This window comes from Rhincodon typus, chromosome 13, assembly GCF_021869965.1.
Source record: "Rhincodon typus isolate 14 chromosome 13, sRhiTyp1.1, whole genome shotgun sequence".
Classification (NCBI taxonomy): Eukaryota; Metazoa; Chordata; class Chondrichthyes; order Orectolobiformes; family Rhincodontidae; genus Rhincodon; species Rhincodon typus.
Window position 1 is genome coordinate 30,708,181 of NC_063344.1, and position 14,826 is coordinate 30,723,006.

Genomic DNA, 14,826 nt, shown 5'->3' on the forward strand with positions numbered 1-14,826 from the left:
TCTAATTGGAGGGTAAACATTTCCCTCAACATTTATTTTGGGAAAAAAAAATCAACAGTTTCTGATTATGGTTCCTCTATTGAAATGTTTGTGGACTGTTCTTTCAACAACATTTTGCTGATAACATAAAAAGCTGTCCTATCTTGCATTCCATGAACACCATTCGTTTTTCTTTGTTATCATAACTGACTTGTATCTTTATGCTTATTTGTATTGGAGACTATTAATAGTTTCTATATATGGAAATGACTGAAGAATTACTATTGAGTGTTTCTTCTTAAGCTTCAGAATGCGAAGGATTGTACATGAGCAACTTGGTGTTACTATCCCTGCTGACTATCCATACTCGGACTCTGTACTTGTAACACTGCTTTAGAAACTATGTCATCTGTTAGTTCTTCCTCCACTTTCAGATCTGAGCTTTACAGCAACTACAGGCGACAATCCTCGGGTGATCCCTGCTTCGACCAATACCTAAATGCAGCACGCAATTTATTTGAAGATGAAGTGGAAAAATCTCCATCCTTCAGGAATGGACACTTCTCAAGACCACGGAACGAGTCCTTTGGATACACAGGTTTAGCTTTTAATGTTTCTAATGTCCTTTGATTTTTCTTTTGGAGGTATCGTAAAATTTTCAGATCACTGGCATTTACTTTGTCACAATTGAATTAAAGCTACTTAATTTTAAAGAATCTATTAATTTAAAATAAATTCTACCTCCCATTGTTACATCTATTAAAATATCATTACTATAGGAGGGACGCATGTTAACTACCAATTTTTACCAAATGGCAAAAAAGAATTGTTCAAATTTCACAGCGTGTCAAGTAATGTTTAAATAAACAGTTTTAACCATGATCAAGAGAAATGTTTTTTTGCAGCAAATAATTATTTTATTATTTATTTCTGCTCCTGTTTTTATGTAAATTCAAATTATATCAGGAATAAATTGCATCAAGGAACCATGGGTGGAATTTTCCCATTTTCAGTCGATATGTGGTTGGGGGAATTTCATTGCTCAGTGGCTCTCCTCAAGCAGTCTTCGACGCTTGATCTTTAATTTTGCAATGGGTTTCTTGAGCACATTTCTCAAGGAATTGCATAGTTGGTGAAGCAGAAGTATTGCCATTGGTGGGACCTTTCACCCTGCAGGATCCTGGTGCCATATTCAGAGCTGGGCAGCACACACACCCACCCTTGACACTGTGGTGCTGGAGCTTCAACATTGAGGAACAAAGCTTGTTGTCCTCTTCACAGACAGGGATCTAAAGGTCTTGGTGCATGGGGTGGGGGAAGGGAGGGCAGTCCTTTTCAAGCTGACTGTCATATGAGGCTACACCAAGAGTTCCAGCCAGCCTGAACCCGAATAGCAGCTCCCTGGTCAGTGCTATGTCCTGGATGAAGTAGGATGCCTAGCAGCACAAGATAAAGGTCAAGATTCTTCTGTAACTGCAGGGTAACTGTAACATGTTCTCACTGCTATATTGCACTCAACAAGGCCAGAGCTCTCACTAATGCTGCCAGTGCACATGCGTCTCAGCAAAGCTCATGAACTACAACTTTCACTATTACAGGTATAATGTTCACTCAAGAATTCACATCCAGCTCATCCTCCCAAACTACTGACCCTGCCTGCTCTCTGTGCTTCCTACTCAGTCAGTGGAAACACCTCACCAACTCTCCTGTTCCTGCATCACCATGAACTATTCTTCCATCCACTTCCAGTGTATGTAGTCCCTTCTGAGGAAGGGTCACTCGACCTGATATATTACCTCTTGATTTCTCTGCCAGACTTGCTGAGCTCTCCCAGCAATTTCTGTTTTTGGTACTTAATCGCTCCCTTTGTCTCATTTCATAAATCCCATGATCAGGTCAAGAGTAGTGGGGGTAGGGTGACCACCATCGAGCTCCCTTCTGCCTACAAAAAGAATGTTCTGGATTTGGCTGGAGAAGAGCAAGACCGACTCATGGTGACAGAGGGACCTCAATGGCCCAATCAGCTTCATTGTGCTGTGTTGCACTCTCTCTCACTCATTATTCATCTACACAAGCTTCAGCCCCTCTTCTCCTGCACTGGCACCAGCAACACCCTGTGAAGATCTGCAAAGGAGCCAGTGCCAGAGATCCTCCACTTCACCTCTATCTCTGAGGAGGAAGCCACTAAACCCTCAAAGCAGGCATCAGCAAGACTTTCACCCCCGACAACCTCCCACCGCACCACCCCACCTCCCCACCGCCACCCCCAACCCCACCAACACCACCAGCTCGAAGACTTTCACCTTGGTGTGTACACTTTTGAAATTAGATTTGGGAGCACAATCTGGTGAACACGTCACTGACATGTCTCTGCAGCCGGATTGAGGAGGAAACATCCCAGGCCCTGATACACTCTGAAGATTGCCGGAGACCAGGTACCTGCCCAGCCTCTGGTACAAGGTGAGCCCCCAGACTTGACCATTAATGGTTCCATCAAAATGCACATCAGGTAGGTTTGTCTGAGGCATTCGGTAACCTAGATTAGAGGATGGAGCAGTCTGGAGCTGGCCTCAGCATGTGTACATCTGACTGTCTCCATGGACAGGTTGGCAAACATCATGGAGACACAGGTCCACTATTCTGTGTTCCAGATACACATACAGACCTGCACTCCCTGACTCTAGTCATAGATGCTCAGAATCAATGGCAAGGCAAGAGGGCCGATGGACTTTAACCTCACCCTAGGTTCCCCTTCCTTTTGGGGAGATAGCAAGGTGCAAATAGATACTCACAGGCTAAAGGAGTAACACGCAGGCCACTCAGGAGACTCCAGAGATGCCCAGCCCCCACCTTTCCCCTGGCAGCATCCTAAAACCTGCAGCAGTTCGAGATGAGGAGGGCATGCTTGTATCAGGGTAGGACATTCTTTAAAAGGCCTGGGCCAGCACAGAACAGGCTTCCTCCACTCTGCCAATGGAAGGTGGGCCAGCACCTCGACATCATCAGATGATGAAGAAGGAGAAACCTAGTGATACATTGTTGGTATAGGGGAAACATCACCATAAATATCCTCTTATCTTGTAAATATATCTTCACTAACACTGTTTAAAAAGTCTACAGTGTCTATACTTTTTGCTGTTGGACATGATTGAGTAACACCTGTGTGAGCCTTATCTTCATCCTCATCTAATCATCCCACCCACACTTTGTTGGCTTCAGTTCCTTAGATCCTTAGAAAGCACCTATGCAAACCCCCAACCACTTCCACCTGGAAGGACAAGGGCTGCAGATACATGGGAACACCACCACCTGCAAGTTCCCCTCTAAGCCATTTACCCTCCCCTGACTTGGAAATATATCACTGTTCCTTCACTGCCGCTGGGTCAAAATCGTGGAATTCTCTCCCTAAGGGCGTTGTCGATCATAGAATCATAGGGTCAATCTACAGCATGTGGACTGCAGCATTGCAAGGCAGCAGTTCACCATTAACTTCTCAAGGGCAACTAGGGACAGGCAATAAATGCTGGTCCAGCCAGCGATCTTCATGACCCACAAATGAATAAAATAAACTAGTTGTGAAGGACACAGCATGCCACAATAATGTGGGAACCCATGCTATAGTGCAAGGATCTACCAGGATGGTCCTAACATCAAAACCTCATTTTAAAGAGGCCTATGGTCTGTTGCACTATTGCCTTGGTTGAAGCATAAGCAGCATTGTACCTTTGTGTTTAGTCTGAGGGATTTTTAAAGGTGTCATGTAGCATGTTTTGGAAGGGGTAACACTAGACTCTCAGTATACATCCTTACACAGATCAAGAACCTTGGAGAGACTCAGGGACCCTTTGAATTTCTAGTGTGTATTCTTAATGGCGTCTCCCAGGATACCCAGCAGACCTCCACAGTTTGGTTTTGATGGCCCCACATAATTAGAACTTTGATGGAAGGGAAACCTTTTCTGTTGATGAACTTTGCAGATTGTTTGGAGAGCACCCTATCTCCAATGTGGGTGTGGTCATTAATGCCCTGTGCCTAGGGAAAGCTAACATTGTGGAGAATCCCACTGCCTGGGCTACTGCATTCTCCATTTCACAGGGGAAGGATGTGAATAGCTGTGCTTTGAGAAAATAGTGGCATCCTAGATGCATACACGGATTGTGGTTTGTGAGATGCTGTATAGGTCCCTAGCTGCTCCTTGAAACAAAAATTCAGGAGAGGTGTGACCCTGATGGCTATTGGGATTGGATTGCCGCCCAGTCTTTCTGGCCCTCATCCAGCAGGTGACACAAATGGACTGGAACAGCCTTAATGGTTCCTGTATTGTCTTTCAAATAGCTGGAGCAAATGACAGTGAGGCCTGTAGATCTAGGGTCACAGCATACAGCTCCACCTGCTTGGATGATCTTCATCTGCTGTTTCTCCTTCTGGAGACTGTGCAGGAGGTTCTTGCTGATGAAGTAATAATCACTGTCTCCTTCTATGTTATCTTTACAGTTGCACCAAGGCCACAATGACCCCAGCCATGACTAGCTAATCTGTGTGGAATGTCAGGAACATAATGTGATTTTTATTGAAGGACCTCCTGTGTGCTCTCATCTGTCACAATGAAGCTTCATGTTTTGCCTTCATTGTGGCATGGAGCCTTCCCAACCAAGTCATTGACATTCCCCGCTAAGGAGCTATGAGGTACATGACCTTGTCCAATCGTAACTTGCACACCCAACGTTTTCATGCAACATTGCAAGTGGAATTCTATGAGTAAGCTGTCATAGCTCCCCGCTCTTCACCCCTAAATAAATGAGCTCCCTTCTGCATCACCGGACCATGTCCTTACTTACATATAGTTCAGCATATGAATCTGACAACTGCAAAGTGTTGTCTTCCAGGGCTTGTTATGGAATATGGTTGTGAAATGAGTTCTTCAATTTCCGCTTTTAAGTATGTTGTTCGTATTACAGTTGGTTCACTGGCAAGACAAGGAGTCAATTAGAACATACAATGCAATGATCATAAGTGCTTGAAGCCATAAATTTTAATATGCATTCCTGGACAATGAGTGACCTGTGGATACAATGCAAATTAAAGCCAAATGAGTGAATCAGTGGAGGCATAACGTGTCCCTAGAAGAGCCTCTAATGCCGAGAGTTTTAATGTGGCTCTGAATAAGAAAGCAGTAATTGAACTTGCTCACTTTGCACATGCTGTCAGCCATTTAGTGCAGTTCCTGTGCAGTTAGGTTTTGTTCTGATGTGGCAAAGTTTCAACTTCATTTCAATGAGAGTGACATGCAGGCTCTATCTGTGATGTACAAATTCCACAAAACCCCTCCCCCTGCATCTATCACTTCTTCCTGTTTCCTTTCTATGTTGCTGTTCTTGTATCTCGTCTCCAATGAAAGACCAAACAGCCTCCCCTGGTTTCTGTTGTATCTCTTTAATTATGTACCAATGTACCCTACTTTTTCTCCGAGTCCATGACTTTGCAGATTCCCATGCCCTGTTGGCTCTACACCTCTCGACCAATGTGGAGGACATTCAGTCCCCTCCCATTCACTGAGGTTCCACCTTATTATCTCCAATCACCTCCAAGCAATGTCACAATTCCCTCAGTGACACAGTGCAATGAAGCTCATGCCCAGAATTGAGCTGCCCAATTCCTACAAGTGTCCATGGACTGACCCCTGACCTAAACTCCAGGAGTGACCCAAACCCAGACTGCAAGTACACACGTCTCTTTACTCTGGTAGGAGTGTCAGACTGACCGTGGCCAAATCCCTGAACTGGAATCAGAAGAGCTACTTGATTGATGTGATGGCTTGACTGATACTAGACCTCCTTATCCCAATAAGGCCAGGCCACCCTCCCAACCTTCTTTGACTTTCACACTGCATGTGCTTCAAGCAAATGGTGATCTATTTGCCACACAAACTGTTGGCACGTTACTGCAGGTGTTCTGTTCATGTAGCATGGTTGCCGGACAGCAACATATCCTCCTCCATCGACTGTTCAGTGCTCTCTGCCATCACAAGCCACCTACCTCTCCCTCTGCTCTACGGAGAGGAGTGACTGGTAGCCTGTAACTGAGCAGTACCGACCCTGTGTGCTGTGAAAACAATGTGAGTCACAGGCAGCCTGCAAATCAGTGCTAAAGTCAGTGAGTATATGCTAAGAAAGCACTGCGAAGCATAGAGTAAACAGTAAGCAGTAAACAGAGGGAGTGCTAACAAAGCTAAGAGCCAGGATCCTGTGCAGATGCATGTGATTCTGCACAAAATGGACGAACAGAAGCATGCACGTCATAGGTGTCCCTGAGGTCCGAAGTAAAGTCCTCAAAGGCTGAAGTGGTATGAATGTTTGATCAAAAGCAGGCATGATATAATGAGTCTGGTTTTTTTTTTTAATTTCAAAAATATATATTGTGTATTTATAGATGAGTTTTTTAATGACAACAGAAGTTGTAAATCAGTTCTGTGCAGTCCTTGCAGAGTGGAGAAAACAAACAAAACATTGGAAATTTGACATTTTCAGAGCTTCTTTATAGTTGCAAAAACAAAGGCACTTATGCAGGAAACTATGTTCATTTTGAGGTAACAAGAGTTTGACTGAACTGAATGGACCCTCATTATACTTTAGCAGAAAGACCTTAGATGGCAATCTTTCCCCACTGTGTCTTGGCCACAACTGCCCCAAGCTTTAGTGGTGAGTTTGGTGGTTCGTCGATGCTGACTTGCATTGACAAATGATTGAGGAGGATCGTGACCATGGAATGCAGAGGGACATTTTTGTGAAGAATCCTTTGCATGATGGTGACACCGAATGAGCTGCAGCACCAGCTACCTGCTCTGATTTTTTACATGTTTCAGGGACTTGCGCTGCCTAGTTTTACAGTGAAGGAGAAGAGAATTGGAAGTGGGTATAAATAAGGTGAGTTGAACTTTAATAAGATGTGAATTCAGGGAAATAAGATAATTGTTAATCAGTAGAAAGGTTCTGCAGTTGCCATTTTTAAGATTGAGGGGAAAACTTTCCTCTGCCTTGATAATTGACATTTTTTGTTTTGACTATTTTCCCATCTTTCTTCGCAACATTCAATAGAGGGAAAAATTCCACTTGGACTGTAGAAAGTTGTGATTTGTTGGAAGATTTTATACTGCATGAAATTGTTTAGTCTACGTAAAATTCCAAAAATGTCAGAGACTACTCAAGATTATTTCCCAGAAATGTAAAACATGTCTTAATTATAACATAAGCTGTTGAGTCTCTCATTGTGGCCTTTGGAACCTGTAGAATTGACTATTTCATTGACACCTCAGGGCCAGCTTCCTATTGCTGTACATTCAGTGACCTGGATGCTATAAGCTATGAGCACTAGAGTTTTTAACACATCACTCCTGTGTTTTCTCCTAAGCATTGACTCCCTGTCAAGCAACATGTTGACTTTGTTTTCATATTCCTCCATGGCCGTACCCTATTAATCTCTAATCTTGTCCAGTTGTTCAGCCTTCTCAAGATATTTGCCAAGAGATGGTGATGTACTGGTACTGTCATAGGATTAGAAATGCGGGGCGTAGAAACATCCCCTTGGAACACTGGTTCAAACGCACCACAGGGGCTCATGGAGTTTATATTCGATTACATAATCAAATAGAAATGACATTGAAAGTTGGCTTCTGTAATGGCGCCATAAAACTATCATTGATTGTCAGAATGCCCTTTAGGAGGGAAATCTGCCCTCTTTGCCTAATCTGGCCTACATGTGACTCCAGACTTGCTGCAAAATGGTTGGTTCTTGCTGGTCAATCCATTGTATTAAAACCACAACAGAAAAGTTAAAAAGGAATAAAACTGGATAGACCATGTGGCACCAACATAGGCATTAGAAAAAACTAACGTTTTACAGTAGATTTGTAGCTTCAGTTGTGGATGTTGTGGTTGGTTGGCTCGCTGAGCTGGTTCGTTGTTTCTCCGCAGACGTTTCATTACCCTGCTGGGTAACATCATCAGTGCAGCATCTGATAAAGCGTCGTGTTTTCCCGCCTGTTATTTAAATTCTGGAGTCTGTTGACCTGGGTTACCTCACTCCCTGTTTTCTTTCGCAGTGGAATGTATATGGGGTCGAGCTCTATGTGTTTGTTGATAACTTTCTTCGTGGAGTACCAGGCTTCTAGGAATTCCCATGCTTGTCTCTGCTTTGCTTGTCCCAGGATTTTGGTGTTGTCCCAGTCAAATTGGTGGTTCTCCTTATCCATGTGGATAGAGATGAGTGAGTATTGGTGAGTATTGTCTTTTGTAGCCAGTTGGTGTTCGTGTATCCTTGTTGTTAATTTCCGTCCTGTTTGTCCGATGTAGTGTTTCTCACAGTCTCTGCAGGGAATCTTGTATATGACATTGGTCCTGTCCATAGTGGATGGTGGGTCTTTGGTTCGAGTGAGCAGTTGTTTTAGGGTTGATGTGGGTTTGTGTGCTATTCTAATGCCCGGTGGTCGTAGAAGTCTTGTGGTCAGTTCAGATGTGTTCCTGATGTAAGGTAGCGTGGTGAGTGTGTTGGGGCGTGTAGTATCTTCCTGGTGTCGTTCGTGTAATAGGCATCTTCTGACCCAGTTTTTTGGGTATCCATTGTCTTTGAATACCTGGAAGAGGTATTCTTCTTCTTCTCAACATAGCTCTGTGCTGTTGCAGTGTGTTGTTGCCTATTTAAATAATGTTCTCACACAACTTTGTTTGTGGGTGTTAGGGTGGTTGCTTTTGAAATTCAGTACTTGGTCAGTGTGTGTGGCTTTCCTGTGTACCTTTGTTAGGAATTCTCCATTTGTCCTGCGCTCTACCATGACGTCCAGGAATGGGAGCTGTTTGTTCTTCTCCTCTTCTCTGGTGAATCTGATTCCGGTGAGGGTGAGAGTGTTGGTTTCTGCAGCACTTGCTGTAGGCTCAGTGGGGAACACATGTCCTGTAGGATTAACCAACTAAGTCAGTAGTAGTGTTCTGAGCCCCATTCTTGGTGATAAACATTGAATTCTCGTGGCCAGAATTCTTTCTTTGCCCTTGCCATCCTTGTTCAACATGCAGCACTGATTCAGCTGCTGAGGGAGGATGCTGTGTGGCAATCAGCAGCAGGTTTTCTGCTCCATGTTTGACCTGATGCTGTGAAACATTGAGATCTCCTGCCTGACTTTATACCAATGCACCATTCCTTGTTGCTGAGTCTGTCCTGCAAGTGGGGCAGGACATACCAGGGGTAGTAATGATGGTGTTTGTGACACTATCTATTAAAGGTTTGACTCCATGACTGTGATTACATCAGATGCTTGAATACTCTGTGGGGCAACTTTTTTTTGTGGCATAAGTCCCATCTGTTAGTAACTAGGCCAAGAAAATTCACTCTGTTAACTCTTCTTTCTCTTTCCACAGATGCTGCCAGACCTGCTGAGTATTTCCAGAATATTTGGTATTTCATTCTTCCCTTTCCCTCTTTGCATTTCACTATTTTTTAAAACACTACAGCTCCAGTATCTGGTCGTCCAGGAAGTCTTGGCAATGTCAGAACTGTTGGAGATATTTATCAAGTTACAGCTGATGTCAGTCAGTTTGACCCGGAAGAAGTTATTGTTACAATGTACAATTACCACGTTGTCATCAAAGCAGAAAAGGTCCAAATGATTACACTTTTTTGCATTCTCCTAATTAAGCTTGCACAAGTCATACGTTTTTGTATGTATTTATAGATTTGTATGTAGCTACATATGGATATGCATGTCTAAATTTTAAAAGTAAACTTTTAAAAATAACAGTTCACATGAGGAAGAAAAACCTATTTGTTTACATATGCAATCAACAGACTATTTTTGCATGGTATCAGAAAACATACCTTTTAAATGTAGAACTTTATTTGCATTTATGGTAGATAAAAGAACAAAACTAGCAGCAGTACAATCTGCAGGATAAAGACTCTATGCATGTCACAAATTAGAAAGAGTGAACTGAAAGATGCCTACTTATGACTGGAACACTGAAATGAAGGGCTTACAAAATGCACGACAAATGAAATTTATGTAGCCAACTCTTCATGAGAAGTAGAGAAAGAGTAAAAACTGCAATGCTTATGATTTGGACTTTGATGTCCTGAAGTTGGTGTTTGTAAATATTCACAGCTGATGAAACTTCACCATAATAGGAGCCCATGTAGGCCAGTCAGTCCATTGAGCTTGCACTGCAAAGCCTCACCTCCACTTTCCATCCACCTCCCCCCTTCCATAACTCCTTATTTCCTTGGTGACTACAAACCTCGAACTTAGCCTTTCAATATATTTAATAACCTGCTTCTATTGGTTTCTGTGGAAGGGCATTCCAAAGACCAATGGTGGTATAATGAGATTCATGTAAACCATGAGGATATATTGATCATCTGACACAGTACAAAGAAGACACCAATCTAGAATGAATATGTGAAGAGAGAGATCTTAGACTAGAGAGCTGCACTTGATAATTACCTACTACATAAATAAAATGTCACAGCATATGAGGAGCTGAAGAACCTTAGGGATAAAGGGCAAGAAATCTTAGGGACTCTACATAAGCAGCCATTTGCAGACCAAGATACTCCAGACTGGGATCTCTGTGTGCAGGTAGCGTTATTTTAAAGCACAGATAAAGCAATTATGACTCTCTGAAAGAAAACAAGCATCTTCTTCCTTTTCCTCTTTCTCTTAAATGGGGGGCCTTATTTTTAAAGCATTCCTCTATTCCTAAATTCCATTATGAGATGGAGTCTCTTCAGAATCTTCCCATCTTTTGTTCCTCTAAATTCCATTAAGTATTGACCAATCTGCTTTCCATAAAAGACAACACCTGTACCGAAGGATTCAGCTTATTCAATCTTCTCTGAACTGCTTCCAATGCAGGTTATATCCCTACCTAGTTAGGAGGACAGATCTGTACACTGCTCGAGATGCAATCTTATCAATTCCCTGTTCTATTGGAGCAAGGCTTCCCTACTTTTCTGCTCCATTCATTTTGCAATGACAGTCAATATTGTATTTGCCTGCTAACATTTTGTGATTTATGTTTAAGGGCATTCAGATCCTCTGCACTCCCTCTCCATTTAAATAATATTTGTTTTCTATAAAAGCAAAGTACTGCTTATGCTGGAGATACGAAATAAAGACAAAATGCTAAAGAAACCCAAACCCAGGTCTGGCAGCATCTGTAGAGAAACAAACTTAATGTTTCAAGTCCAATATGGCTCAATCTTTGGAAGTGAAGAAGGCTGGAAAAGTGATAGCTATTATGCTTTTGCAAAAAGTGGGGAGGCCTAAAGAATGAGCAAGTGGAACAGTTTGTGTGTGCTTTGAGCAAAAGGCAAAGGTAGTGCCATTGGTGGCACAAGAAGGCTGTAGATGAACAGTAGCTGTTAATACCAGAAAACATGTCAGTTCTGTTGAAAAGAAAGATATGCAAACAAGATACTGGGGTGAGAGTGGGGGTGATGGGGGTTCATTGTGGCTCAAGAAGTGCAAGTGTACTCAAAATGGAGGATAGAAGTTGTTGAATTCTAAGTTGAGTCCTGAAAACTGTAAGGGGCCTAAGTATAACTGGTAAAGACAGAAATGATAGCATGAAAACAAGTTGGTATATTGAAATGACAAGCAACTATCATTCTCATGAATAGAGTGTGGTGTTCCTCAGTCAGCCAGTCTGCTTTTGGCTTCACCAATGCAGAGGATATTGCATTGTGACCAGCAACTACAACAGCCTAGATTGGAAGATATACAAGTAAATTGCTGCTATCCCTGGGAAGTGCATTTGGGGCTTTGGATCATGAGCTGGTAAAAGAGCAACTGTTATATCTTCTGTGACTGCATGGGAAGGTGTCATGGGTACTGAAGAGTTGTTTGGAGTGACAGAAGAGTGGACTAATGTGTTATGAAGGAAACCGAAGGAACGTAGATGGAAAGCACTCGACAGCCTTTGGGACTCAACAATGAGTTCAACAACTTCAGACCATGAACTCTGTTCTCCATTTTGATTACACCCTTCCCAGGTCTTATTTGCATGGTTTTACTCTCACCTGGTTTCTGCTATTAACCTCTCCTTTTCATCCATGTTGCTATTACCATTAGCACTCTTTTTACTCTTTTTTCAACAGCATAAAAACTTTTCTTTTCCTAGCCCCCTTCAGCTTCGAAGAAGATTTGCATTGGATTCAAAATATTAGTTTTATTTCTACCTCAACAGAAGCTACCAGATTATTGAGTTTATCCAGCGCTTTGGCAGACAGAATAGAAAAACAGAAATTAAAGCAAAGTCGATCTTATTTTGTCTGACATTGATCCATCTGCCAAATTTTAGCTCACTCATTTAATCCATCTATACGCCATTGACTGCACTTGTAGTGTCCAAGCATTATTATTCTTGCAACACAAGGCTGAACAAAGTAAAATGTACCTTCACAACAAAAATGTCATTTTTCAATGATCAATGGTTCAAAATCAATTCAGTTCAACGTTAATTTCACACTAAGCCAAGTGATAAACTGTCTTTGAACCAATAAGAGTCATTACTTCTCATGTAGGTTTACTACATTATCCTAAAAAAACTTAAAGCATCTGAATGAACGTTAATGATTATTACATAAAATTATCATTTGTTAAAATAAACTTGTTTGTTTTCGAGAAGAAATGTTTGTGGCTGTCATCTCACAAGCTGTTTGTTTTTCTTGATTAAAGGTGGCTGAAGACGGAACAATTCTAAACACTTTCACTCATAAGAGTCAGCTCCCTGAAGATATGGACCCAATGTCCGTCAGCTGTTCACTGACTGATGTTGGCATTCTGATCATCAATATTAGGAGGAGTCAACTAAATCAAGCAGAATCACCTCAGCCAGTTTATAGAAGTGAAGTTAAGCTGTAGATGTAGATACCTTGACTTTGTGGCACTCTATTCACCATGCTATCTCATCAACATTAATTAAAACAATGACGAATGTTCATATACAAATTTTGCGCAGATTTTATTTTAGAAATTTCACAATGTTCCTAAGGATATGTACTCAATTCAATAGATACAGGCATATATTTTTTCTGTGGGAGAAAATAATGGATTCTAAAAGCTAATTGCACTTTGACTGTTGTAATTTTGCTAATGTTGCAGGGAAGTCATTTATTTTGTCACTGAAAGATGCGTACTGTTTATGACTTTTGCTAATTACATTTATGATCAGAAAAGTTAAACTCCACAATTTCATTTCAAATCCCTTCTCTACTGTAGATTTATTTTTAACGTATCTAAAATCAATGTGGCGAAAAATGATCAAAATCATACTCAGAAAATCATCATTCAGCAGCCTGATAGTAATGGGATAAGGTCCCTGCCTTGAACCAGTATTGATTGTATTTTGAATTTATGGAGCACGGAGAGAAAGGCTTTATTATCGTTATGATGTGTGTTCACTATCTATCAGCAATTGGATACTGGTGTTTCCCAGCAATGAAAGTAGATTTCCAAAAGTGCTAAGATTCTGGTTCTCATACTAACAGATAACTTCATGTTTGGAGGCTGTTTAATTTTCTGGCAGATGTGGAGAAATCTGATTTGCCAATTTTATTAGGAATGGATTAACATTGGCCATTCTCAATGTAGGAAAAATATATTAATAGCAATATATTCAACCAATATAAATTTAGTAAAAATGAATGAAATCATAATTCAGCTTAGAAAGAAATAACAAGTTCCTAAATGAGGACACATTTCTAAGGTGGCTGTGTTACATCTTATAGTAAGTGAAGATGAAAAGTGATTGTAATGAGCTCAGCCAGGTGGACATCATAGAATAGGAGTTCCATGAATGGGGCTGTTAATCTGGTCCGATCAGGGAGCCCTGGTTGTCAGACATAAAAAGGAGTCTCAGAGGTTCTGTTCACTCTGAGAGCTGGCTGTGAGGAAGCCGGACTATTGTCAAGGACCTTCTACATGTAAATAAAGCATGACTTGGTGACAGGATAATGGCCACTATGGAATTATTTCAGTCACCGTTGTCCCAGAAGCCCTTAAGTTGCTGCCTCATTAGAGAAAGCCGACTGTATGTGAGTTCAATCTGACAGTCACCAAGCCTCAGGTGAGGTTGAAAAGGTGGCAACAGCATGTGTTTAATTCCTGGATTGGCTGAAGTCACCTGTAAGAAGTGTTTTGATCCCACTACTGGACAGATCAATTCTCCAAACGATACAATTTTTTTTCTGGTGGTCATTCACTGAAACATAGATACACAAGGCTGCAGGTTTTCTTCAGCAGTAAGATAGCAGTTGCTTTTACAAAAGGAAATGTACAAAATAAAACAAACCAAGTAAATTCAATTCACTCCACTTGATATCGGGAAACAGCTGGAGGCATTCGATGTAACAAAGGCTATGGGTCCTGACAATAGCACTGACAACTGTGTTTCAGAACTTGCCACAGGGAGGGACAAGCTGGGCTGGTTTTGGGATGCGGTAGTGGGAGGGGAGATTTTGAAGTTTGTGAAGTCCACATTGATACTATTGGGCTGCAGGGTTCCCAAGCGAAATATGATGTGCTGTTCCTGCAACCTTCGGATGGCATCGTTGTGGCACTGCAGGAGGCCCAGGATGGACATGTCGCCCGAAGAATGGGAGGGGGAGTTGAAATGGTTCGCGACTAGGAGGTGGAGTTGTTTAGTGCGAACCGAGCGTAGGTGTTCCGCAAAGCGGTCCCCAAGCCTCCACTTGGTTTCAGCGGTATCAGAGGTATCAATGTGGACACACAAGCTTCAAAATCTCCCCTCCCCCTACCGTATCCCAAAACCAGCCCAGCTTGTCCCCGCCTCCCTAACCTGT

At 42.0% G+C, this 14,826-nt stretch overlaps 1 protein-coding gene across 2 annotated transcripts; it reads left to right on the forward strand.

Moving 5' to 3' along the window:
• Positions 1–304: 304 nt before the first annotated feature.
• Positions 305–12,929, forward strand: LOC109933398 (heat shock protein beta-7-like). 2 transcript variants are annotated; one of them, XM_020532384.2, is made up of 3 exons: positions 305–577; positions 9,480–9,625; positions 12,701–12,929. In XM_020532384.2, exons 1-3 carry the CDS (start codon positions 382–384, stop codon positions 12,884–12,886), a joined length of 528 nt encoding a protein of 175 aa, XP_020387973.2. In that variant the 5' UTR covers positions 305–381; the 3' UTR covers positions 12,887–12,929. The 2 variants fall into 2 exon arrangements, 1 of the variants encoding a protein (XP_020387973.2); XR_007263574.1 differs by lacking the exon at positions 9,480–9,625 and having other exon boundaries at positions 465–577; positions 12,701–12,810.
• The last annotated feature ends 1,897 nt before the right edge of the window (positions 12,930–14,826 follow it).

Excerpts from the sequence above, each read along its gene's own strand:
- LOC109933398 (XM_020532384.2), top strand. The coding sequence starts at position 382 with ATGTCATCTGTTAGTTCTTCCTCCACTTTCAGATCTGAGCTTTACAGC. Across the intron at positions 578-9,479 it reads CGAGTCCTTTGGATACACAG|CTCCAGTATCTGGTCGTCCA; the intron begins GTTTAGCTTTTA and ends AAAACACTACAG. Across the intron at positions 9,626-12,700 it reads TTGTCATCAAAGCAGAAAAG|GTGGCTGAAGACGGAACAAT; the intron begins GTCCAAATGATT and ends TCTTGATTAAAG.